Genomic DNA, 23,285 nt, shown 5'->3' on the forward strand with positions numbered 1-23,285 from the left:
GAGAACCTGAAAACGGGGTTTTCACTGCCCAAGGAGTAACAAACCAGAGGGGGAGGCCTGACAAGTGCAAACTTGTGGTTCCCGTGCCCACGGGGTATGTGTGTGTGTGTGTGTGTGTATGTGTCGGTGTGTGTCCGGATGTAGTTTCTGGTGCACACGGTGGGGTGCCCGGACGTAGTTTCCGTGAGCACAGAGGGGGGCCCACAGACGTGCTTCGTGTGAGCTGTGGGTTGTGGGGAAGGTGCCCGGACGTAGTTTCTGGTGCACATAGGGTGGTGCCCCAACATGGCTCCCGCGCGCACAGGGGGGGCGCGCGGACGTGGCTCACGTGTCCACAGAGGGGCGCACCAACGTGGTTTCCGGTGCACACAGCGGGGTGACCAGACGTGGTTCCCGTGAGTACAGAGGGGCGCCCGGTGGTAGTTTTGGGGGCACATAGGGGTGCGCACGGATGTAGTTTCTGGTGCACACATAGGTTGCCCGGACGCGGTTTTTGGGGCACACGGGGTGGGGGGCGCCCGGACGCGGTTCCTGCGAGCACGCCGGTGCACATCCAGTGGCCTCGAGACCGTCCCGGTCACATAGAGAAACGGGAGGGCCTGTGCCACATTCGGGGCTGGAGAGACCACAGGCTAATAACGTGAGGGCGATTTCCCGATTTGGTCGGTTCTACGGTAACTGGAAGGTTGACGTGAAGAAAGCTCCTACACAGAAAAATACAGAAGTTGTGTACTTGGTTTGCAGCTGTTACATAAGTTTAAAAGTATTTCAAGGTAAAATCGTAGAGGAACTGTGGATCCGATTCGGCCTCACCGAGCAGGGCCTGGGAATCCCACTCCTCACCCCACCCCACCTGCCCTTCTCCAGGAACCCGTCAGCCGCCTACTGGTGGGTTGGACCGCAAGCCGACTGTCCCGCTTGAGGCCCCCACACCACCCCAGGCCACTAAAGCAAAGATGGAGACAGTTCTCAGGGAACAATCTCTTTATTCACAACAGCATTTCAGGAAAAGGCAAACTTCGCCTGCTGCTCCACGGGTGTCTCCGTGGAGATCTGCACACCCTGGGGACCTCCTCCGAATCCCCAGCACGTGGGAGCCCCAAGGGATGATGGCCAGGGAGTAAGGCGAGGTCGGTCGGCATCACAGAAGAAAAACCAGGTGGCTCTTGAACCCCATTCTCTCCGGCCTCACACCACAGTCCAGAGCGCCAGGCAGCCCACAGCACAACTTACTGTACAGAGCACCCGAGGGCTCCAAGTCCAGGAAGAATCAAACGCAGAGAGCCAGGGTAAGCTCTCCCACGTTTCTGTCCACGAGAGCCAGTGCTGTGAGGACAGACGGCCAGCCAGAGGCCTCCGGGTCAGCACTGACGCTGGGGAGGGGCTCATACCAAATGCTCCCCGTCTACTTGCTCCCTCTTTTGGCAAAAAAAAAAAAAAAAAAAAAAAAAATCCCTGGAAGCTTCAGGAAAACGAAGTAAACTTCAGGTATTGGAGAAAACAGAAAAGTGCAGCCTGTCTGAAGCTCCCCTCAGGCCAGCTCAGCACGTTGTCAGAAGCACTGCCACTGCTGGCCCCACCGAGGGCGGCTCTCCCATCAGCCGCTCCAGCTTCAAGGTCAACAGCGTGAGCCCACAAGGCAGCAAGAACCAGATGGGAGAGGCACCCCATCATTTATAGTGACAGGAGAAAGGTATCCCACCCAGGAGGGGGAGGCGCCTGCTCCTTGGCTGGGAGGGGCCTCAGCGTAGACTCTGGCTTCCTAGAGGAGACCCCGCAGGGCCCGAGCCCTCCAGAGGCGCAGGGGGGTGAGGGTGCGGAGCCCCAGGGGGCCGCTGGACTGGGAGCTAGGCGCCTTACACTGGGGAGCCCGAGCGGGGCCCATCCAGCTGGCAGGACCAGGTTCTAAATGGAGTGGGGGGGCCTCCAGGGGGGCCTCGCAACAGCCTGCAGCCCTGACCCCCACTGGCTGACCAGTCCCAGCACATGTGCCATCACATGGAGTCTGAAAGCCCCCATATCCACGTGGCAGCCACCAGCCAGTCCCTGGGGGTTTCTCAGTGGTGGTGGATGGAGGGGAGCCTTCAGATCGCCCAGCTGGTGGCCCGGAGTCACAGAAATTACCCACAGAAGTCAGAAGTTTGTGCAAACTTGCCCAGCTGGACACAGACCCACACCGTGCTCAGAGAAGAGGCAGAGTCGCAGGCCTGGCAGGTGAGTGGGGGAGGGGGCAGTGGGGAGGGGGCAGAGGCGGCCTTCCCAGCCCTTCCCCCATGAGGCCAGGATGAAGCGTGCTGCCGCTGGGCTCCACTAATTCCTCAGCGCGGCCAGCCTGTAAACGACAACAGGATTCCCTGAGGCCCTGGCAATGGCTCCACCCCGGCTTTTCCAGGTCCTGTTCCAGGCCGTCCTAGTCCTCTTCCTCCCCTTCTAGGGGGAGCCACAGACGGTGAGCAGGGTCTGCACAGGGGCGGGGACGGAGCTGCTCCTGGGCCTGCAGGCACCGAGGCCGGGGTTTCTGCGTCCCCCCCAGGCTCCCGCCCAGCGCGCTGCCCGCCCGGCACGGGTGCCCCTGGCCCACCTCCGAGACAGCTGGTCCTCCTGGCTGCGCACGGAGCTCTCGCCCACGGCAGAGGCGCCCTCGGGCAGCTGGCTGAGCTGGTCCAGGACCTCTAGGCCATTCTCCTCGGCGATCTGCATGATGAGGCTGTCCACCTGCTCCTGTGGTGTGGTCAGCGTGGTGGCCGAGCTCATGGAGTCCTCCATCACCTGGGGGTCGTGTGCCGGGCGGTGAGGGCTTCCTGTGGCTCCTTCCCCCGCCAGCCCCCTTGTGGCGCTCTCTCCAGTGCGCTCCCTCTGGCGTGCTGGTCCTGGGGCACAGCTGCCTGCGCGGGCACCCACCCCCCACCCCAGGCCCCCCCCTCCCCTGCTGGACCTCTGCGGGCTGGTCTGGACCCCCCCCGAGGAGCCGGGCCCCGGGCTGGCGTACCGACGTGTGCACGTCCAGGTTCTGCACCTGCTGCTCACATCTGTCCATCACCGCAGACACCTTCTGCAGGTCCATGGTGCTGAGGGCCCGGTCCAGGGCTTTGGTCACCTGCGCCATGTTCTTGGTCACCTGGTAGAGACGGGCGTGAGGAGGCAGGCAGGCACCTCCGGGCCCCCCCCCCCCGCCCCCGGCACGGCACGTCCCCAGATGGTGCCATCAACGGAAGGACGGACACTGGAGAGGGCCCTCGGGGAGCATCTTCCGCTCTAGAACCGCCCTTACCGTAGGGAGGGAATCCCAGCCTGACCCCTTGTGCCGGGCCACCCCCTCGACTCTGCCAGCAGAAGGCGGCCCCAGGCACATGGCCCCGGCCTAGCACTCACCCCCTTCATGGTCACGGCCGTCTGCACCTTGGAGGCCACGGCATCCACGCGGGACGCCATGCGGAGCCAGTTCACGCCTTCGTTCCTCTTGCGAATGGCGTTCTCGGCGTACACCCGCGCACACTCCACGTTCTTCTGCTGAAGGGCCTGAAATGCAGCGGGAGATGCCAGTCCCGGGGTGCCGTCTGCTGCTGTGGGGCAGCCCCTTCTCAGCCTCTCCGCAGGGTTTCTCATCAGAAACGTCTCAGGAGTGAGGGTGTCCAGGGGCAGGGCCCCCGACCAGCCCTCAGAGAAAATCAGACAAGAAAGCCGGGCTCAGGAAAACACGGCCACCTTTCCAGGCCTCTCCATTCCCACCGACACACTCAGCTGCCCTCACACAATACAGCTCCGCCCGGAAGAAGCAGAGCTTGAAAAGCCAGCACAGGCAACGCTGATTCCAAAGGAATCACGACTATGGCGGTGACGTGGCTTCAGAATGGGAAGTCGGCTGCGTTTCCCTTCTGCCCTGGGAGCCTCAGTCTGGGTGAGGAGTCATCCAAACCCAGCACCCCAGGAGCTACTCTAGCCGCTAAACAGCTGTAAGAAAGCCCCCCACGGAGAGCACGGCAACCCCAGGAGCCTGCAGCCCCACCCCGCCCCACAGAGGGGTCTGGCCTCTGCCCAGGCCCGAGGAGCACAGGACCCACGGGAGGAGAGGCCCGGCCCTGCGGCGGCCCCTGCACTCACCTTCTTCACCTTGGCCTGCTCCGCCTTGGAGTCCTTCTCCGCCTTCTTGGACAGCTTCTCCAGCTGCTTTGCCGTGAACTGACGGACAGGAGGCCGGGTCACCAGCCCGGCCTACCCGCCGTCCCGCTCCCCGCCCTCCTGGGCGGTAAGTTTGTTCCGAGGGTGGACATCACTGACCCCTCACGACTGCTACCTCTGCCGGACAGTGCGCTGCCCACTAGGACGTCGTGCCCGTCCGCGCACTTGCGGCCCTCAGCGGCTCCCCTCCACACAGCCCCGCGCCCAGCGGCCTCAGCCCCTTCTTCCACAGCCTGAGGCACGGCGCACCGGCTCCCAGCAGCTGGGGGCACACCGAGGAACTGCCCACAGGCCTTGGCCTGCGTCACCCACATGCTGCCACCGTAAAGCCCTCCCTCTTTGCCCACCTTGGTGGCCTCAGGCTAACGTCTCCCCCGCTCCCGTGGTCCAGCCTCTGTGCAGATCAAAGCTTCCCTAACCTCAGGCATGGGCACGGGGCACTCTCTCCAAAGTCCTCCCTTGTTCCCGGTCATCAGACTCAATTCTGAGGGGCCTTTAAATCAATGTCTGCAGCACCTGACTCTCTGACCATTTTTTCTTCCTGCACCATCCAGTGCAGTAGCTACTAGACACATGGAGCTACTTAAATTTAAATTACCTAAAATTAAGTGAAAGTAAAACATCAGTCCTGCAAGCCACGTTCCAGGTGTGTGATGGGGCCGGTGTCAGGCATCGCCATGTCGGGCTACCCTAACCCGGCTCTGCGCCCAGAGCCCCACTCCTGCCCCAGCCGCACGGGGCCCCTCACGTCAGAGGCTCCGTGGCCTGCTCTGTCCTCTGTCCTCTGCCCTCTGCGTCCAGGCTCACCCAGCCCCTGGCCCACTGCCCTCCACACACAGCCTGAAGGACACACCGGGCCACCATCCGCCACCTCTAAGCAAAGTCCACCCCTCTGGCCAGGTGCCCTAGGACCCGCGGGTCAGCTGCAGCAGGGACCACCTGGCATGACATCGCACACCCCCGCCCTGGTCGGTGGCCCTCCACAGGCCTCAGTGGGCCAGAAGCTGGCAGGGAGAAGGCTCCGATGACCCAAGGGAACAGCAGCCTTCCAGAGGCCAGTTTCCTAACTCTGGTCCTGTCAGCACTGTTCTCCCAGCCAGCGTCACTCACCCACCTGGGAGGGTCCCCAGCCTTCGGGCCCCGCCCACAGCCCTGGGTGCCCCCATGCACTTGGGACGTTTCGTCGTGGAAAAATGGCTTCTTGTCTGTCCAGCCCCACCAGCTACGTTCCTCAGGGAAAAGTCCAGATTTTCCTGAGCTGGGAACCTGGCCCGGAGGCGCCACAGCAGAGCCAGCGCGGCTGCTAGTCGGGGGCCGGTGCCCATCACCCCTCCCGCCCTCCAGCACCCACCACGGATGGGTACCGAGGAGGGCCCTACAGGAGGAGGGGAGGAGCCTGCCGACACCACCCAGGCAGGAGGACTGCTCGGCTGCCCACAATGCTCCCCTGCACGCGTTTCTGAAGGACTCGAGGCAACCGTTTGAAACACCTCGTGGAACGTTACGGGATGCACATACTCGCGCTCTCGTGAACGAGGCCAAATGACCTGCTTCCCCTCAGCCCGAGACAAGCTAGCAAGCCACCGCTCTGACCCCTCGGTCACCCGTCTGGCCGAGCACTGTCCTGTGACGCACACCATCTGTCCCCACTGACAGCCACCAGGACAGGGTCGGGTGAAGGGCCATTCAGTACACACCTTCAGCTGGAACACGGTATCTGCAAAGAGAGATGATTTGAGGATTGTTCAGAAGTGTGAGAAGCAACGCTCCTAACCAGCTGGTGGGGGCACTGAGCCCCTCCTGGAAGTGAAGAGCCGGAACAGGACTGGGGCCTTCACGGAGGCCCACTCACACCAGCTCTGCCCCTCCTTAGCCTCCCGGACTCTCCAGTTCAGGAAAACACCAGGATGGCACCAGCTGACCTTAAGGGTTAGCGTGCGGGGAACGTCACGGGTGCAGCGTGTGGCGCATGGTGAAAACTCGAGATGGTTTGTAATCAGTGCAGCTTTACAAAGGACCATTGGGAGTCCTCCCCAATTTAACAAGGTTTAGTACTTGACAGTCTATTCTTTTTTTTTTTTTCAGCTTTTTATTTATTTATTTATTTTGGGCTGTGCTGGGTCTTCCTTTCTGTGCGAGGGCTTTCTCTAGTTGCAGCGAGCGGGGGCCACTCTTTTTTTTTTTTTTTTTTTGTGGTACGCGGGCCTCTCACTGTTGTGGCCTCTCCCGTTGCGGAGCACAGGCTCCGGATGCACAGGGGGGCCACTCTTCATCGCGGTGCGCGGGCCTCTCACTGTTGCGCCCTCTCTTGCTGTGGAGCACAGGCTCCAGACGCGCGGGCTCAGTTGCTCCACGGCATGTGGGATCTTCCCAGACCAGGGCTTGAACCCGTGTCCCCTGCATTGGCAGGCAGATTCTCAACCACTGCGCCACCAGGCAAGGCCCAGACAGGCTATTCTTTATGGATAAAAACAGCAGGCCGATGACTCTTACGCCATAGAAGAGCTGGCCCACAGAGACCACGCTCCGTGGGAGCTGCCATTTCTGAGCCATCGAATCAGGCTCAGGTGCCCCCTCCCCTCAATGAGGAACTGGAGACCTGTGTGTGTTACTGGCTAAGTCCCTTGGTATCTGAACTTGCTACTCACTTACCCAAACTCAAGAGCTCGGTAGATTCAGCTTCCTCTTAAAACTATCTCAGTGTATATCCCATTCCTAAATTTGGGGAATGATTTCTGAAAGGGTGTACCACACTAGCCCGGAATGAAGAAATGAAATCCTGCAACCAGAATCCAGAACCACAAAGGTATGTGAAGGCTCCCAGCTGAGAGCCCTGTGGAGCTCTGTGCAGCTCTCACCTGTCACTGCGGGCCCTAGTCAAGGCCAGAGCTGTCTGCATCTCTGGAGAAACAGGTGGCAGGCAGTGTGCTCACTGCAGGGAAAGCAAGGCTGGGCTGGGTGTGGCCCAGACTTGGGTGGGAAGGACAGACTCTGAAGGGCAAAACCTAACCCTGGAGAAAAGGGATACGGGCAAAACAGAATTCCCTGGAGAGCTGTGAGGCAAAACCCAACGTGTGTGTGCGTGCGTGGGGTGGGGGGGTGCTGTTCACCTTCTCTCTGAGGCAATCTGCATAGGATTTCCTTCATGAGAATAACATTGCACAGCCTCTCTATCCCACTAGCACTTAAACATCCTGGCAAATGTAGGTATCTTCATTTTGTCACTGATGCTTCCTGTTCTGGAGCAGAGCAGGGCAGAGGGCCCTGGGGGGGTGCTGCAGGCAGTGCAGGACCAGGCCGCCTGGGGCCTGTGCCTGCACGGACTCCTCAACCTGTTTTCCCATCTGCAGAATGGGCGCACACGGTTCCTGTCTCAAGAGCTGTTGTGCCTGTACATAGTGACGGCTTTCTGCCAAAGCTCTTCTTATTTCTCTTAGCGTTGTTCTGGGGGCAGTGGTGCAACTGTCTCCTTTTCGGGTGCCCTCTGACCCGGCATCCCAGGGCCCCAAAGGCCGATGTCCCTCACCAGTACCGCAGCTTGGCGGGGCAGGGGCAGACGGTCGCGGAGGGCCGGGGAAGGGGGTCGGGGATCAGGGAAGGGTATTGGAGTCCTGGGTCGAGGCCCCGGGGTCGAGGTCGGGGTCCTGGGTCTCGGGGTATGGTGTCGGGGATCGGGGTCCCGGGTGGAGGCCCCGGTATCCTGTACCGGGATCGGGGCCCAGGGTCCGGGATCGAGGCCAGGGGCACCCGTCTGAGCCCCGCCCACGGGAGAGGCGGCCCCGCCCCGCGCGGCCCCGGAGGGCGGCGGCCTCTCACCGTCCATGGCTGGTCCGGCAGCGGCAGCCCTAGCAGAAACGGACGGACTGGACCTCCCGGCGGCGTCAACCGAACCGACCAGCTCTGGCTGGCGGACTGGCGGGCGGGTAACTGCCGGGTCGCCGCCGCTTCCGGCGGCCGGGAGCTCTCGCGAGAGGACGGGCTGGTCTCGCGGGCGGTGGCGTTGCCGTGGCGACCGCGCGGGCCAGGGAGGCGGCGGCCGGGCCTCTTGTGAGTCAGTGGGCTGGGCTCCCACCGAGGTGCAGGGGTTAGGGCTGCGTCGCAGGGCAGTCACCTATGGGAGTTTCCAAAAGCAAACACAAACAACGGAAAGGTGAAGGGCCACCGCCCCGCAGTCTCCCCGGCGCGGCCCCGCCCCCACAAATCCTCCTGCGCCGGGTCCTCTGTGGTGATCGTGCCTCGGGGGCCTTTTCATCCGGGGAATATCCACGTGTAGGGAAATGGAGTGACCCAAGTCTTTCAAGCTATCTTATTTCGTTCCGGACCAAAGCAGGCAACTGAAGAAGGATGGAATCCTTTGCCCTAGACTCAGTGAAATACAGGTCTAATTAATTACCCATATATTTCAGGTGAGGAGCCAAAGTCGGCGCGGCCCTGTTCAGTCCCAGAGGCTACGGAAAGGCCGCTGGACAGGCCTACACAAGAGTCTGAGAAGCCTCCAGACACCAAGCCTGCAGAGAGCTTCCATGAGAAGAAAGGGGCAGCTAAGCGGCAGTGGCCTTCATCTGAAGTGGAAGGTAGGACACACCCAGGAGGGTACACAACCTGAGGTGCGTTTGGGGATGGGGCGGACAGGAGCCTGCGGTGGGATGCTAGTAGCAGGGGGCGTGCCCTAACGGCAGAGGGGGTTTTAGGGCCTTTAATATCAAAGTTCTAGTTGGAAGATGTAATAAGTTTAATAAAGGTTTAGGTGAGTTCCCAAGTGGTGGATGCGGAACACACAGTCAGGAGGGCTAAGCAGTGCGCAGATCCAAAGCAGGCCTGCTGTCCTTCCGAGGGCTGGACGCCTTTGGCCCCAGTGTCGTGCCTTTGGCATTCCACAGACTGGGACAGAGCCTGGGAAGCTGCCCCCCTGCGGAGCACGGTCCCGTGGGAGCCCTCTGCCTGGCCACAGAGATCACGGAGGGAATAGGATGTTGGTGAAACAGCTGGGCAAAGTTACTCACCGTAACAGCCTTTGGGTGTGGGTCGGGGTTGAAGCCACAGAAGCAGCAGAATGTGAAGTCTTTCAAAAGTTTTATCATGTGGGTCGCGGAAACGGAATTGTTAGGTAATTAAACCATGGGAGGAACGATGGGGTTTGTGTCTCCAGAACAGAAGCCTCTCACAGGCCCGTTGCTGTAACTGGGTAGGAACCAGCGAGGCTGCGGCAGCGGGAACTGCCGAGTGATAGGGTGTGAGGGCGAAGCAGGGAGCCGTGCCCGTGGGCCTCGGTGACTGAGGACGCATGGCCGGTGGGTCAGACAAGGAAGGGCAGGATGGGTGACCGCCTGGCCGGGGGGAGGAGCTGGGCACAGACGGCTTCAGATCGAGGCCCCTGGGGGTCATCAAGGGCAGGAAGCGTTTGAGATGAGGGCGATTGCCTTGGGAGCAAGGCCTGGACTTCAAATCCCAATTTAAGAGCCCTTACGTGAGGGCTGAAGAGTGCAGGAAGGGCCAGAGTCCTAGGGGCGAGGTTTGGAAAACTGCTACCAGGCTGTCAGGAGGCTTTTGGCTGCCAGTCACAGAAAAGCCATCCAGACACGGCTTTAGTGCTGAGGGGCTCTGTATCCCCCAGATAAAGGAGAGGTCAGAGGTAGGGCCCTCGGTGTGGCAACATCGAGGGTTGTGTTTTTACACTTTGCCATCCTCAGTGTCCAAGGTCCGCAGAGGGCTGGACGGCTCTCGGTGTCACACACATGGGACTGTGTCTGGTTTGTGAGAGGCGTTACTTCTTCCTTTGTACCAGCAAGGAGAATCTTCCCCCAGAAGCCTTGTGTGCCCGGTGTCTCCAGGATGGGCTGGACCTCTGCCAGCACGGGAAGGTGTGGGCAGGGGACTCCACCAACAGTGTCTGTCACACTCTCACTTCGGGGGTGGAGTGAGCATGGAGCTTCAAGGAAGCGAGTGAAGACGGCGGTCACGAGGAAGGTGCTGCCCTGTGTAGGACGCCTGAAGGCAAGATGTGAGTGAAAGAAGCCAGATATAGATTCCTATTCCATTTACATGAGAAGTCCAGCAAAGGCAAATCCACATGGAGGGAAGCCTGGGCTAAGGGTGGGTGCAGCAATCGGTCACAAGAGGGCACAAGGGCCCTTTTGAGGGTGATGGAAGTAGTCTTAAAACTGAATTAGTCGGCTTCCCTGGTGGCGCAGTGGTTGAGAGTCCGCCTGCCAATGCAGGGGACACGGGTTCGTGCCCCGGTCCGGGAAGATCCCACATGCCGCGGAGCGGCTGGGCCCGTGAGCCATGGCTGCTGAGCCTGTGCATCCGTCCGGAGCCTGTGCTCCACAAAGGGAGAGGCCGCAACAGTGAGAGGCCCGCAAAAAAAAAAAAGATAAAAACTGAATCAGTGGTTGCCCAACTTTGAAAGTTTGCTGAATTCCATTCAATTGTGTGCTTTAAACAGGTAAATTTTATGGTATTTAAATTGTACTGAGTAAAGCTGTTAAGAAAGCAGAACTAGTGGGCAGTGCTGAATGCTGCAGCGAGGTGGAGTAAACCCGGAGAAGACTGTCGACTGAGACCAGCAGCTGGTCTCGCTGGCCTTGCAGAGAGAGGCACCCGGGGAGTCAGGAGCGACCTGGTCCGCCAGGAGCGACACCTCAAGCAGGGCAAGAGCATCTTCTCTTCCACTTTCTGGTTTTAAAGCTGAGGAATTCCCATTAGATCTGGGAAAGTGAGAACTTCTGCAAGTCACGTTTCTTGAAGTCATCCTAATACCATAAAAGCCTCAGAGAAATAGAAAGTTCAACAAGTCAAAAATTCTGTGTATTATACAATTTAAAAAGTAGGTTTTACTACTGTTGGGTAGCAGTCAGAAAATGATTGCTGGGCTGGGGCCGGGGCAGGCTAGCTGACTGCAGCAGGGCCCGTGGGAGCTTTGTGGGGTGGAGGAAAGTTTGGCATCTCGTTTGGGTGATGATGGCACAGGGGCGTACAGTCGTGGAAAACTCTCCCGCTGAACAGTAAGGACGATGTGCTTTGTCTAGTGTGAGTTATGCCGCGGAAAACGTGGAATACGCGTAAGTCCTTGTCTCTAAGAGCCGCACCTGAAGTATTTTAAGGGCAAATGGACACGCTGGGTGGGGATTTGCTGCCACGGGAAGGGGTGCACCTGTCTCTGCAGGTGCTACAGCCCCTCCCAGCCCACGGGGCCTGTGGTGTGACCTGAGGGTCTACGTCCCATCTCCAAATCTCTGCAGGCCTGACACTCTCCTGTAACCAGTGGAGTGGTGGAAGTGACTCGTGGGCCGGGCGGCCTGGCCGGGCTCACGGGGACGCTGGCTGTGCTGGGAGCCACTGTGCTCGGAGCCACCGTGCTGGGAAGTGCTTGGCCGCTGGGCAGGCCACAGGGGAGCCGCAGCCCGCGGTCCTGACCTTGCAGCCCGTCCAGCCCAGGTGCTGGGCTTGTGACGAGCTCGTCGTGACTCCAGCCCCGGGCTTGGAGTCTCCCTAGCCGAGCCACTGCACCGCACGTGGCAGCCCTACGAGTGGACATCCGTGTGTCCAGCCCAGCTGAGCCTTCAGACAGCATCTGACTGCAGCCCCTGGGAAACCACAGGTGATAACTGCCGGTCGAACCTTTCCCGAATTCCTGAGCCATAAAACGGTAAGAAAATGGTTGTTTCAGGCTGCTGAGGTCGGGGGTGAGTCACTACTCAGCAGTACTGGTAACCAGAACACAAGGTAAGAGCTGGAGTGGAGATCAGGCTTGGCCGGGGTTTATGAGGATCTTGGCAGTCGGGCGATGGTTGTACTATTCCCGCTGCTTCTGTCTGTGCTTCAAACTTCGCATTACAGAATCCACAAACGTGCATGATACAGGCCGAACACCACGAGCTGCCAGTCAGCCAATTCCAAAATGCTGCAGATGCTTCTGAAAAAATAACGCTGGGGCTTCCCTGGTGGCGCAGCGGTTGAGAGTCCGCCTGCCGATGCAGGGGACGCGGGTTCGTGCCCCGGTCTGGGAAGATCCCACGTGCCGCAGAGCGGCTGGGCCCGTGAGCCGTGGCCGCTGAGCCTGCGCGTCCGGAGCCTGTGCTCCGCAACGGGAGAGGCCACAGCGGTGAGAGGCCCGCGTACCGCAAAAAAAAAAAAAAAAAAAAAAACACCTCTGATTTTTCTACAAATAAATGACTTGAAAAAAAGGTGTGTCTTATAAGTCTGCTCAGGTGTCCATCACGAGCACCATGGGCTGGGGACTCCCTGGCGCTCTCGTGGTTAAGACTCCACGCTTCCACTGAAGGGGGCGCAGGTTCCACACCCGGTTGCGGAACTAGATCCCACGTGCTGTGTGGTTCGGCCAAAAAAAAAAAAGAGAGAAAGAAAAAAAAAAACCAAATACCATGGGCTGGGGGGCTTAAACAACAGACTTTGTTTCTCATCGTTCTGGAGGCTGGGGAGGCCCTCAGTCTGGCTGTGTACCTGTGAGGACCCCTCCCTGGCCCAGAGACAGCTGTCTGACTGCTGTGTCCTCACGTGGCCACAGAAAGAGGGCTCTGGTCTCTTCCTTCTCCTAATCCCTTCCCGGGGGCTCCACCTTCATGGCCTCATCTAACCCTAATTAATTCCCAAAGGCCCCACTTCTAAACACCATCACGTCGGGGATTCGGCCTTCAACACATGAATTTGGGGGATACAGACTTTCAGTCACAGCAGAGAGGACTGTGGGAAGGAGCCTTGAGAGACCCATGAACAAAAAGCAGTGTGTGGGTCTGGGCTAAGTCGTTCTTGAGATAATCCAGTCGGGTATTAGGAGATAACAAAGAATCGATGGTAATATCCTTAGATGTGAGTGCTACTGTGGTTATGCTAAAAAATATCCTCATCTGATAGAAGTACTGCATTTTTTGTTTGTATATATTTTTGTGTGTGTGTGTGGTACACGGGCCTCTCACTGTTGCGGCCTCTCCCATTACGGAGCACAGGCTCCGGATGCGCAGGCTCAGTGGCCATGGCTCACGGGCCCAGCCGCTCCGCGGCACGTGGGATCTTCCCAGACCGGGGTACGAACCCGTGTCCCCTGCATCGGCAGGCGGATTCTCAACCGCTGCGCCACCAGGGAAGCCCTGTATGTTTGTTTTTTTATACAGCAGGTTCTTATTAGTCATCAATTTTATACACATCAGTGTATACATGTCAATACCAATCGCCCAGTTCATCCCACCACCATCCCCACCCCACCGCGGCTTTCTCCCCTTGGTGTGCATACGTTTGTTCTCTACATCTGTGTCTCAACTTCTGCCCTGCAAACCGGTTCATCTGTACCATTTTTCTAGGTTCTACATACATGCGTTAATATACGATATTTGTTTTTCTGAAGAAGTACTGCTTTTTTTTTTTTTTGCGGTACGCGGGCCTCTCACTGTTGTGGCCTCTCCTGTTGTGTAGCACAGGCTCTGGACACGCAGGCTCAGCGGCCATGGCTCACGGGCCTAGCCGCTCCGCGGCATGTGGGATCTTCCCGGACCGGAGCACGAACCCGTGTGCCCTGCATCAGCAGGCGGACTGTCAACCACTGGGCCACCAGGGAAGCCCCTGCATTTTTAACTGTCAAAAAATATGCTGACCCCGAATAGCCAAAGCAATCTTGAGAACAAAAAATGGAGCTGGAGGAATCAGGCTCCCTGACTTCAGACTATACTATAAAGCTACAGTAATCAAGACAGTATGGTACTGGCACAAAAACAGAAATACAGATCAATGGAACAGGATAGAAAGCCCAGAGATAAACCCACACACATATGGTCACCTTTTCTTTGATAAAGGAGGCAAGAATATACAGTGGAGAAAAGACAGCCTCTTCAATAAGTGGTGCTGGGAAAACTGGACAGGTACATGTAAAAGTATGAAATTAGAACACTCCCTAACACCATACACAAAAATAAACTCAAAATGGGTTAAAGACCTAAATGTAAGGCCAGACACTATCAAACTCTTAGAGGAAAACATAGGCAGAACACTCTATGACATAAATCACAGCAAGATCCTTTTTGACCCACCTCCTAGAGAAATGGAAATATAAACAAAAATAAACAAATGGGACCTAATGAAACTTAAAAGCTTTTGCACAGCAAAGGATACCATAAACAAGACCAAAACACATTCTCCCTCAGAATGGGAGAAAATAGTTGCAAATGACAACTGACAAAGGATTAATCTCCAAAATTTATAAGCAACTCATGCAGCTCAATAACAAAAAAACAAACAACCCAATCCAAAAATGGGCAGAAGACCTAAATAGACATTTCTCCAAAGAAGATATACAGATTGCCAACAAACACATGAAGGAATGCTCAACATCATTAATCATTAGAGAAATGCAAGTCAAAACTACAATGAGATATCATCTCACACCAGTCAGAATGGCCATCATCAAAAAATCTGGAAACAGTAAATGCTGGAGAGAGTGTGGAGAAAAGGGAACAGTCTTGCACTGCTGGTGGGAATGTAAATTGATACAGCCACTATGGAGAACAGTATGGAGGTTCCTTAAAAAACTACAAATAGAACTACCATACAACCCAGCAATCCCACTACTGGGCATATACCCTGAGAAAACCATAATTCAACAAGAGTCATGTACCAAAATGTTCATTGCAGCTCTATTTACTATAGTCAGGACATGGAAGCAACCTAAGTGTCCATCGACAAATGAATGGATAAAGAAGATGTGGTACATATATACAATGGAATGTTACTCAGCCATAAAAAGAAACGAAATTGAGTTATTTGTAGTGAGGTGGATGGACCTCGAGTCTGTCATACAGAGTGAAGTAAGTCAGAAAGAGGAAAACAAATACTGTATGCTAACATATATATATGGAATCTAAGAGAAAAAAAAAGGTCCTGAAGAACCTAGGGTCAAGACGGGAATAAAGACACAGACCTACTAGAGAATGGACTTGACGATATGGGGAAGGGGAAGGGTAAGCGGTGACAAAGTGAGAGAGTGACATGGACGTATATACACTACCAAACGTAGGGTGGATAGCTAGTGGGAAGCAGCCACATGGCACAGGGAAATCAGCTCGGTGGTTTGTGACCAGCTAGAGAGGCGGGATAGGGAGGGTGGGAGGGAGGGAGACGCAAGAGGGAGGAGATACGGGAACATGTGTATATGTAAAACGGATTCACTTTGTTGTAAAGCAGAAACTAACACACCATTGTAAAGCAATTGTACTCCAATAAAGATGTTAAAAAAATATGGCGAAGAAAGCCAGTTTCAAAAGGTCACATGCTGTACGATTTTATTCATGTAACATTCTCCAAATGACAAAATGATATAGATAAGAACAGACTAGGGACTGCCAGGGGTTAGGGATGGCGGGGGCCGGGGGTGTGACTGTAAAGTGTAGCATGAACACGATCGTTGTGATGGTGGAGCCGTCCTGTGTCTGGACCGTGGTGGTGGTCACATGTGATCACGTGGCACAGAACACACACTGTGCCAACCTGAGCCTTATTCTCCTGCAGTTACCTAAGGTGCTGCCACTGAGGGAGAATGGACAGAGGTACGGGGACCTCTGTGGACTACTTTGACAACACTCTATGAATTTATAATATTAAAGTAAAATGTTTTAAAATACATCAGAAAGTATAATAATTAAAATAACATGATTCCCATATAAGAATAGCAGGTCAACGAAATAGAAAACATGGACAAGAGTGTGTGTGTATGAACTTTATGTATGTTTATATATAATTAGAGTACAATAAAACTGGCACCAAAAGTAAGTGGGAAAAGGAAGGATTATGTAATAAATTGTGCTAGAAAAATGGCTTAACGTTTTAAGAGAAAAATGTAAGCTGGATTGTAACCTCCTGCTGTATGCTCTGATAAATTCCAGATGGTTTAAGAGTGGATATAAAAAGTGATGACATGTACATCAACTATACTTAAAGTTTTTAAAAATGTAGACTTACTATCAGCTGATACAGGTGACTCAAAGGGTAAAGGAAAAGAACGGCTAGATCCGTCTTCCAGATGACAGTGTGTGGTCATCTAAAAAAAAATTTCCTTGCTGGAAAAAAATGGTGGCCGCAAAAAATAAGACATACATTTGATTCTGATTCCTCAAAGCAAAGATATTATAGAGCAACGCTGAAGGATCTGACTACATTACAATGTAAAACATCTCCCTAAGCCCTCTATAAACAAATGGAAAACAAACGGCAAGCTCAGAAAGTATTTGCAACAGAAACTAGAGCCCAGGGAACAACACACGATAGACGGGAGAGCCTGGACACGCTGTGGGCGGAAGTCAGACACCTTCCTGAAGGCGGTGTGGTGGCGTGGAAGGCAGCGCTCCAGAGCCCCATCACTGCCCGCTGGACAAGGCTGTAGGAGCCCCTCCCTTAAAGGTGAGCAGAGCCTGTGAGTAGGATGGGCTGGGCTCCTGGGATCAGGGTAGTAACCCGTTGGTTTTGACTTAATCAAAATGGAGGTTCTCCTGAGCATGCCTGACCTCATCAGAGAAGCCTTTGAAAAAGCTGAAAGTGTCAGAGATGTGGCTCTGCAGAAGTCAGCTCCCATGATGAGAGAGTCGCCAGCCAGCAAGGAAAGGGGCTTCGTCCTTGGCACAAAAAGAAAGGAACTCTGCCTACAACCTGAGTGGCCGTGGAAGGTCCCCAGGTCCAGATGAGGACGCGGCTGGGCTGGCAGCTGGATTGTAGCTTGGACTCCGGACACGTGGAGCCCGAGGTGATGTGTGCGCTGTTCTAAGTTGGCCACTAAAATGAGGTAATTTATTAGGCAGTAATTGAAAAATAGTACAGGTCCTGTGTATTAAGAACCCTAAAAGGATTCATGTTTATTTTATTTTTACATTTTATATTTGTTTATTTAATTTTTGTTTTTATTTTTGGCTGTGTCAGGTCTTACTTGCAACACGCGGGATCTTCGTTGTGGCATGTGGGCTCTTTTGTTGCGGCACGCGGGCTTCTCTCTAGTTGTGGTGCACGGGCTCCAGGGCGCATGGGCTCTGTAGTTTGCGGCACGTGGGCTTAGTTGCCCCGCGGCATGTGGGATCTTAGTTCCCCCGCGGCATGTGGGATCTTAGTTCCCCGACCAGGGATCGAACCTGTGTACCCTGCGTTGGAAGGTGGATTTTTAAAATTTTTTTAATTTAATTTTGGCTGCGTTGGGTCTTCGTTGCTGCGCACGGGCCGTCTCCAGTTGCGGCGAGCGGGGGCTACTCTTCGCCGAGGTGCGCGGGCCTCTCACCGCAGTGGCTTTTCATGTTGTGGAGCACGGGCTCTAGTGGCTGGCTTCAGTAGTCGTGGCTCGTGGGCTCAGTAGTTGTGGTGCATGGGCTCAGCCGCTCCGCGGCATGTGGGATCTTCCCGGACCAGGGCTCGAACCCGTGTCCCCTGCACTGGCAGGCAGACCCCCAACCAGTGCGCCACGAGGGAAGCCCAGAAGGCAGATTCTTTACCACTGGACCACCAGGGAAGTCCCAAAAGATTCATGTTTCTAAATGAAGAAGCTTTAAACCTCTGAGGAAGATAAAAGGAGTCTTGTTTTGGATTAGAAAGTCTCAGTAACATAAAGTTGTTAATTCTCCCTTATTCTAGCAAAGCAGTATGACCCCAAACAAAAGAGCACAGGTGGTTTTGGGAGCCAGACCAAATTATCCCAAAGGTCACCTAAAAGGATAAAAATGTAAGAATGGCAGGAAACATCTGGAAAAGCAGAGGGATTGAGTCCGCCGACACGGAAGTGTGTCGCACAGCGGTGACACATAGCACAGCATGCTCGCGTGGGGTCCCAGAGAAGTGCCGTGTTGCAGACATGGGGGAAGGACGGATGTGCCCCGAGTGCGGGGGCATCTCAGTCAACAACTGAGAAAACAAACAGTTGAACATGGAAAATAAAACTATGAAAGTATGAAATGGAAATGAGTAAATGTTTTTGTAAGTTTGGAGCAGGGGATTCCTTTTCCAGTCGGACACACTCTAAAAGCCGTTGAGGAAAAGACGGGTGAATCTGTTGCGGAAAGCAACAAAGGGAGCTAAAAGCCAGGAGCTGCTTGTAGTATAAATCACTAAGGGTGCATTTCCCAAATATAAAAAAGCTCACCAAAGAAGAACAAATTTCAATGTAGAAAATGCGGAATGACATGCATTCACAGGAGGATACGTGCCACGGGCCCATGAATGAGTGACAGCGAGATGAGATGCCCAGCCTCCCCATGGCAGGGGTGCCCAAAGCTTAGGGAAGCTGGCGGTGACCGGTGACCAGCGGGGGCGGAGTCAGCACTTCCACTGTCACTATGACCTGGGAAAAGGTTTAGAAAAGTGACAAGCAGGAGAGTGTGGAGAAATGTTCTGCTCATAGATTCCTAAAGGAAAGATAAATTTATGTAACCTTTTGGCTGCACAGGGTCTTTTTTAAAATAAATGTATTTATTTTGTTTATTTATTTTTCACTGTGTTGGGTCCTCATTGCTGCATGCGGGCTTCAGTAGTCGTGGCACAGGGGCTCAGTAGTTGCAGCACGCAGGCTCTAGAGCACAGGCTCAGTAGTTGTGGCTCACAGGCGTAGTTGCTCCGTGGCACGTGGGATCTTCCCAGACCAGGACTCGAACCCGTGTCCCCTGCATTGGCAGGTGGATTCTTAGCCACTGCGTCACCAGGGAAGTCCTGCACGGGGTCTTAGTTGAGGCACGTGGGATCTTTGTTGTGGCATGTGAACGCTTAGTTGCAGCATGTGGGATCTAGTTCCCTGACCAGGGATCAAACCCGGGCCCCCTGCATCGGGAGTGCGGAGTCTTAGCCACTGGACCACCAGGCAAGTCCCCAAATTGATATAATCGTTATGGAAAACACTTTGACAACATTTACCCAAAATTTTCCTAGTAACTTACCTGACAGATAAACCTCCACGAGTAATAAATACATAAACGCAGGAATGTTCATTGCAGCATTGTTCAAAAAAAAAACTGGAAATAACCTAACTTAGTTTCATCAAAGGGAGCTGGTCATGCACATGATGGGCCCCCGACCGTGAACTGCAGGCTGCCGTGGAGGAGGGGCCGCACCTGTGTGCACGTGGGGCTCAGCCGGCTGTGTGGTCACTGCAGCACTCAGCCTCGCACTGCGTGACCCCAGCTGCACGTGTGCGTGTGCGCGAGGAGGAGTGCCATTCCTCGTGCAGTCTCCAGCCAACGTGTATTATTTTTATTTTATTTTTAAATTATTTTTTTATACAGCAGGTTCTTATTAGTTACCTGTTTTATACCTATTAGTGTATATATGTCAATCCCAGTCTCTCAGTCCATCCCACCACCACCCCCGTCACTTTCCCCCTTTAATAAACATGTATTATTTTTAAATTAAATATTCATAACCTCTTAAGTAGTCTTAACATGTAAAAATGCTGTGTAAATCAACATGAAAAAATGATCTCAATTTAAGTTAAATTCAAAAGGGACTTCCCTGGTGGCGCAGTGGTTAAGAATCCACCTGTCAAGGCAGGGGACAAGGGTTCGAGTTCTGGTCCGGGAAGATCCCACGTGCCACGGAGCAACTAAGCCCGTGCACCACAACTACTGAGCCTGTGCTCTAGAGCCCGGGCGCGAGCCACAACTACTGAGCCTCTGTGCCACAACTACTGAAGCCCGCACGCCTACAGCCCGTGCTCCGCAACACGAGAAGCCACTGCAATGGGAAGCCCATGCACTACAACGAAGAGTAGCCCTCGCTTGCCGCAACTAGAGAAAGCCCGCGCGCAGCAACGAAGACCGAACGCAGCCAAAAATAAATAATTAAATAAATAAATTTAAAAAATAAATTAAATCCAAAATACGATGAAATGCACATTTGGCTTACTGATAAAAATGAACAGAAAGGATACCGTCAGTGCTCAGTGCAGGCTGCGGGCCGTCGGCAGCGGGTTAGAACGACTGAAGCCATGCCTGCAGCGCTCAAGGTCGAGGTGGCTCTGGACCCGACCTCCTGGGACCCGGCGGCTCCCTCTGCCACCAGCCCTGGGCAGGTGCCTGAAACACCCTCTGTGCCTCAGTTCCCTCGTCTGTAAAACGTACGTCTTAAGAGGACCTACGTGAGAAACGCGCGGTTGTTATTCTAGGCCTCAGGGCCACGTCTAGCACAGGACGGGCACTTGTTCACCCGCCGTATAGCCGAGTTCCTGGGGTATTTTGTGTTCTAATTCTGTGCAGGACACTTGTGTGCACATGGGGACACACAGGCCTGAATGGAGGGAACAGGCCAGGAAGGGAGGCGGTGGAGGCAGCGAAGGGGCTTCTGCTTTTGTACTTTGTAACGTTTCACACGTGCTGTGCGTTCCTGGTAAACCTGACAAGTTTGAGGAAACGCTGTGGCGCCCATTTCTAGAGCGCCCTGCCTGACGAAGCTCTGTGCGGGGAGCTTCCACCAGGGTCAGAATCCTTTGCATGCTGCGCGCCTGAACCTTTGCCTCCGGGGCAGACCCTGCCTTTCCCAGCTCTGGCTCCTGCGTCTGTCACCGGGGCTGCCCGGCAGCTCAGGCCTTCCACGGGGATGCTGCGGGTGCCTGTCCCGTTCCCCTCCTGGAAAGAGGCCTCCAGGGTCACCACCGCATGGCTGCGCTGCCGGTTGGTGTAAGCTCTGGAATGTTCACTTATGGTTTTGACTGCTTTCAACCTCACCCATTTCTTTTCCTGAGCCACGAACCTAATCCCTTTGCTCTGGCCCTAACACAGACATCGTCCGTTTTACAGAAGAGTTTTTCCACAGACTTATGAAATACCCGGATGTTTTCTTCCTTCTAGAGAAACCTGACGTAAATTCGGAAAAGAAGAAATTTGCCATCCCCCAGATCGTCGTCACCACAGCCTCAAAAGAGACTCTGATCAGCTACGACTCCACAGGAATGGAGGAGCAGAGGACCATTCGGGAAAGTGCAGAGCCAGGCCCGTTCTACCGGCACAGGAGCCCCAGTACGGCAGACGCCTATAATTCACAGGCCAAAGAATAAACAGGCACCCCAGTAGCTGCAGTCACTGCCTGTGCTCTGAGTCTCAGAGGTGATGGCAAAGGGCTGCGCTATCCTGTGGAAAGCTGCAGGGGCCCCCTCAGTAAACAAGGCTCTCCCCAGCTTCTCCAAAGCCGCAGGCAGCCGGGCAGAGGGCAAGAGTGAGTCTGGGGTGATCGGTGAAGACACGGCCCTGTCAGAGCAGCCTGGCTGTGCAGTGATGAACCGGCAGCCGGCAGCACCTCTTGTCGACTCTGCATGGGCATCAGAACCCTTCCCAGTCGCTTCTGCAGGAGCGCGACGTAAGCACTCAGCAGTTACAGTGGAGGAGGCGTCCCCCACGCTTGACCAAAAGGTCGGACTCTGAGGACGAACCCTTACGGTGTTAGGTCCCAGAACAGGGAAGTGCACAGTCACCTTGGAGGGTCCAAGGGCTCCTAGCTTGAGTATTAAGGATGCGAGGTATTATAGGATCCGGGAGAAGAATGTGGATGCAGGAGTGGTGGCAGCCATGGCACTTAGAACTGTGGAAGTGGCTTTGTCAGAGCTGCCCTTGGAGGAGGTGAGTTGAACTGACGACTTCCCCTCTTTCTGGCTGTGTTTGAGGGCTCTTGGTGGGGAAGGGCCATTCAGGGGACCCCCCCAGCCTCAGCTGTCCGCCCTCACCAACAGCCCTTGGGTCAGAGTCCACTCTCCTCCGGGGTGGCTGGAGAGAGTGCCCTGCCTGTCCGAGCTCATACGTTTGGTCTGATGACAGTATATGTCAGCTTCCTTCGTTCCTGGAACGATCAGCAGGCTGTACACATGGTCTGTCTCTGTCTATTGATGAGGGTCATATTCTTTAGTAGTAAATAGGACAAGTGACTTCCAATCCATGAGTTTTGGTATAACCCAAGAAAAAAGAAATCTCATATTGACATTGTTTACTAACATATTATCAACATCCTTATTTGTATTTATTTAGTATGTTTATTTATGCATCCTGACTGCCACGACTAAATATTTATACAGAAAAATCAAGCCCATACAAAGGTGAATTTGAACCCATTGGGTCAGCATGCCTCTCCTTCTCTATAAAGTTTCTAGTAGCTGTTGCATTTCTATATTTGACCTAGAAATTGCCCTCCTCCTACCCCTGCCCTGAGCATCTCAAACAAATAATCCAAAAACTATACTTACCATGGCATTAATTCTAATCTCATTATTAGCCGTGAGCTTAGCTTATCAGAATTCAAAAACCACCAGAATGAACCGAATGTGGTAATTAGTTTAAGTTAAATAATTCTGACTCATGATTATTTAATTTCATAATTATCAAACGCCCTGAACTTACAATCGCATCATTTTAGCGTTTACAGTATAGTCCCTGTGACAGAAGCTGCACCCCTCCTCCTACACGGGCCACTCACTGCCCTACCTCGTTTTTCTCCTTAGCACGCCGTCTGCTTTACTTACCTTGTTTACCGCCTCCAGTTAGAATGTAAGGTCCGCCAGGGCAGAGCCTGACAGGGCCGAGCACGTAGTGGGTGCTCAACACGGATGTGTGAGGTGACCCTCCGTCGCCGCGTCCTGTCAGTTCTTTCCACAGCTCTCGGACGCGCCCTCTGCTCTCGGTCCCCACTGGCCCTGCCCGAGCCTCCTCCCTCCCTCCCTGGCTCCAGGTCAGCCCTCCAGTGCTCCAAGGGAGAGCTCCACAGCACAGCTCCCGCGGCCCCGCAGCTCCCCCGCCACCAGCCCACTGCAGCCCCCCAGGCCTCGGCCTCCACGTCCGGCGGCCGTTACTCAGCGCCCCAGCGCGGTCACGTGCCCACACTTAAAACTAAAGTAAAGGGCTTCCCTGGTGGCGCAGCGGTTGCGAGTCCGCCTGGCGATGCAGGGGACGCGGGTTCGTGCCCCGGTCCGGGAGGGTCCCACGTGCCGCGGAGCGGCTGGGCCCGTGAGCCGTGCCCGCTGAGCCTGCGCGTCCGGAGCCTGTGCTCCGCAACGGGAGAGGCCACAGCAGTGAGAGGCCCGCGTACCACACACACAAAAAAACAAAAAACAAAACTAAAGCAAAGCTAGAACCTTGGTAGTCGGAGTGCATCCTAGGAGT

At 54.8% G+C, this 23,285-nt stretch overlaps 1 protein-coding gene across 1 annotated transcript; it reads right to left on the reverse strand.

The window, feature by feature from the left end:
• Positions 1-966: 966 nt before the first annotated feature.
• On the reverse strand, positions 967-23,131 carry CHMP1A (charged multivesicular body protein 1A). The gene is made up of 9 exons (XM_059045958.2): positions 22,649-23,131; positions 9,183-10,167; positions 7,996-8,290; positions 5,877-5,896; positions 4,102-4,179; positions 3,373-3,519; positions 2,990-3,118; positions 2,582-2,769; positions 967-2,332 (listed from the first exon to the last, which is right to left on the reverse strand). The coding sequence occupies exons 2-9, from the start codon at positions 9,258-9,260 to the stop codon at positions 2,311-2,313; spliced, it is 957 nt and encodes a 318-aa protein (XP_058901941.2). The 5' UTR covers positions 9,261-10,167; positions 22,649-23,131; the 3' UTR covers positions 967-2,310.
• Positions 23,132-23,285: the final 154 nt, after the last annotated feature.

The sequence above is a fragment of the Kogia breviceps genome, chromosome 18 (assembly GCF_026419965.1).
Source record: "Kogia breviceps isolate mKogBre1 chromosome 18, mKogBre1 haplotype 1, whole genome shotgun sequence".
NCBI lineage: Eukaryota > Metazoa > Chordata > Mammalia > Artiodactyla > Physeteridae > Kogia > Kogia breviceps.

Excerpts from the sequence above, each read along its gene's own strand:
- CHMP1A (XM_059045958.2), bottom strand. The coding sequence starts at position 9,260 with ATGATAAAACTTTTGAAAGACTTCACATTCTGCTGCTTCTGTGGCTTC. Across the intron at positions 2,770-2,989 it reads ACCTGGACGTGCACACGTCG|GTGATGGAGGACTCCATGAG; the intron begins GTACGCCAGCCC and ends CACGACCCCCAG. Across the intron at positions 2,333-2,581 it reads GAGGACCAGCTGTCTCGGAG|GCTGGCCGCGCTGAGGAATT; the intron begins GTGGGCCAGGGG and ends TGTCGTTTACAG.